Consider the following 2,262-nt stretch of genomic DNA (forward strand, 5'->3'; position numbering starts at 1 on the left):
TTTAGAGCTTCACATAGGCATAACTAAAAATGATGTATTGTACTTTAAAGCTGTTGAAAGTTGTTTATTTGCATTTTCCCTAAAAGAAAAAGAATCGCTCGGTCCAAGGGGGTGAATTTTGAAAAGGAATCGAGGCTCAAAAGACGTTTTGTTTAAATTCTGTATGCTAAAGTTAAATATTTGATATAAAGTTATGTTTTTCGATTTTTTTTTTTTTGTCTTTTTGTTCCATAAATGAACCCATTTAAAATAAAAATAAAAAACAATTATCTCTTGTTTCTTCTATATAAAAGATTATGCGAGCAAACATACTGGTCATCGAATATAAACTGTATGTATGTTAATGTCAAGTGTCTTAAATATTTTCTTAGGTACACAAACTGTCCAATTGTGTGTCAACAACATGATAAGAAATCTCTAAAGTAAACTTTTGACCATAGTACTGTCCCATCTTCATTAATTCACCATGCTTACTGTAACCAAAACAAAAACACGTATTTAAACTGGACAAGTCTTGAGCCAGCGTTTATTATACCAATCTTGTAGAATAGTGTGCTGCTTCTTATTTCTATATTGACAATATGTCTGGCGGTGAAATAGATTTAGTTAACAGAGATCCAAATGGTTTGAACGCTCACTTAGGGGTATGTTTTACTGTCTTATTATTTCTGTGTGTTTGTTTGTAGCCTACATCCGAGTTTTATTAAAACGTGAAAATATTTTTGTACCAAAATTGAAGGATTACAGAAATGTTAAACTAAATCTAAAGCTCGCATATAGATTTTTTTCTTTTAAGTCTCTGTTCATCTGTTTTTCAATCGGTAAAGTTGTTTGTGTGACCAATTTGATTTTTAGTGGAAATCTCTAACGTAAATGTTTTGACAACCTGTTACATGAAACAGTTTCAATGGTTCAAATGGGCCCTTTCAGAGTTAGTTTTCTTTACTGTAACAATTGTGGTCCATACACAATCTCCAAAATTGGCAACCCCTAAAAAGGTTATTTCTTCTTATGGTTTATCATCAGAAACCGAAATAAGACATTGCTTTTAATCTATATAATCAACAAAAATTACCCTTCGCTTCTTTCTGAGGATGGATTTTTAAATGTGAACCATACTCAGAACATTGTCAATGACAATTTCATTTTTTTTTTTACCTTTGCTTATTATCGCTACTCCTCTGAAACCGTGAAGTTTTGAAGTTGTTGTAAGTTGCGAAATGACACAACGCCAATACATTTTAATCGAAATGCCCTGGTGACTTTTTAATTGATGACCTCCCTTTGATTATTTAAATCAAGCTGTTTTGTATCATAACATTTTAACCATATATATATATATATACGAGACTTGGCTTCTTTTATTTAGATATCCATGACCTTTGGCACTGATATTGAGGACAAGGTCAAAGGATATAGATTTTGACCTTTGCTTGTTTTTGCTTTGTATTTCGTTTATTCTATCAATTATAGACACCGTCTTTGTTTTAATAAATCCTTGTTATTTTTCAGTCACTACATTTCAATGATGTTTTCGGAGAACCTGATGGTATACACAGTACTGACTGTGTCTGGAAGTTATCAGCCAAATGTTTCGACTGTTGGAAGTTGTTATGTTACAACATCTTGACCATCATCTATGGTATCTTTATTGCTGCTGAATGGGGATGTGAATTCGCCATCATTGCTTTCTACCACATCTGGATTATCTCACCATGCATGAAGATCATCGAGATCAACTGTGGAGTTTGTCAGCGAATCTATGCATCATGTGTTAATTGCTGTGTTGTGCCATGTTGCGAGGCTTTGGGTTCAGTGTTCCATCATTTTAAGAAATGAGGAGATATTTAGAGTGTTTTATAATAAAACTAAAATATCAAACAATATTTTGAACACGTTTCCTGCTAAAAACTAATAGGACAGTTTTGAAACTTGTGAAATACTTTCATCGATATTATTTCATTTCACCTACTGTGATATTTAAGAAACAGTTTAAATAAATATTCTGTACTTACGTCTTAGTTTTTCTATGTTGTCCCCCTCATAAAATGAAAACAGCATCTACATTTATAGGATTGATGCGATGTTACTTTTTAACTCCAGTTTCAGCACAGCCAGTTGTATCATGGCTGCATGGTCGAGGAAGCCGGAGTTCCCAGAGAGAACATATGACTTTAGAAGTTATATATAAGCACACACACATGTGTTTAGGTGTATTTGAATAACTCCTGAATAACACGGTTCATATGGAACGATCATGTG

General features: G+C 32.8%; 1 protein-coding gene across 1 annotated transcript; it reads left to right on the plus strand.

Annotated features, from left to right (window-relative positions):
- The first annotated feature begins 518 nt into the window (after window positions 1-518).
- On the plus strand, window positions 519-2,014 carry LOC139519047 (caveolin-1-like). Its single transcript, XM_071310808.1, has 2 exons — window positions 519-644; window positions 1,513-2,014. Exons 1-2 carry the CDS (start codon window positions 582-584, stop codon window positions 1,837-1,839), a joined length of 390 nt encoding a protein of 129 aa, XP_071166909.1. The 5' UTR covers window positions 519-581; the 3' UTR covers window positions 1,840-2,014.
- The last annotated feature ends 248 nt before the right edge of the window (window positions 2,015-2,262 follow it).

Source organism: Mytilus edulis, chromosome 1 (genome assembly GCF_963676685.1).
Source record: "Mytilus edulis chromosome 1, xbMytEdul2.2, whole genome shotgun sequence".
Taxonomy (NCBI): domain Eukaryota; kingdom Metazoa; phylum Mollusca; class Bivalvia; order Mytilida; family Mytilidae; genus Mytilus; species Mytilus edulis.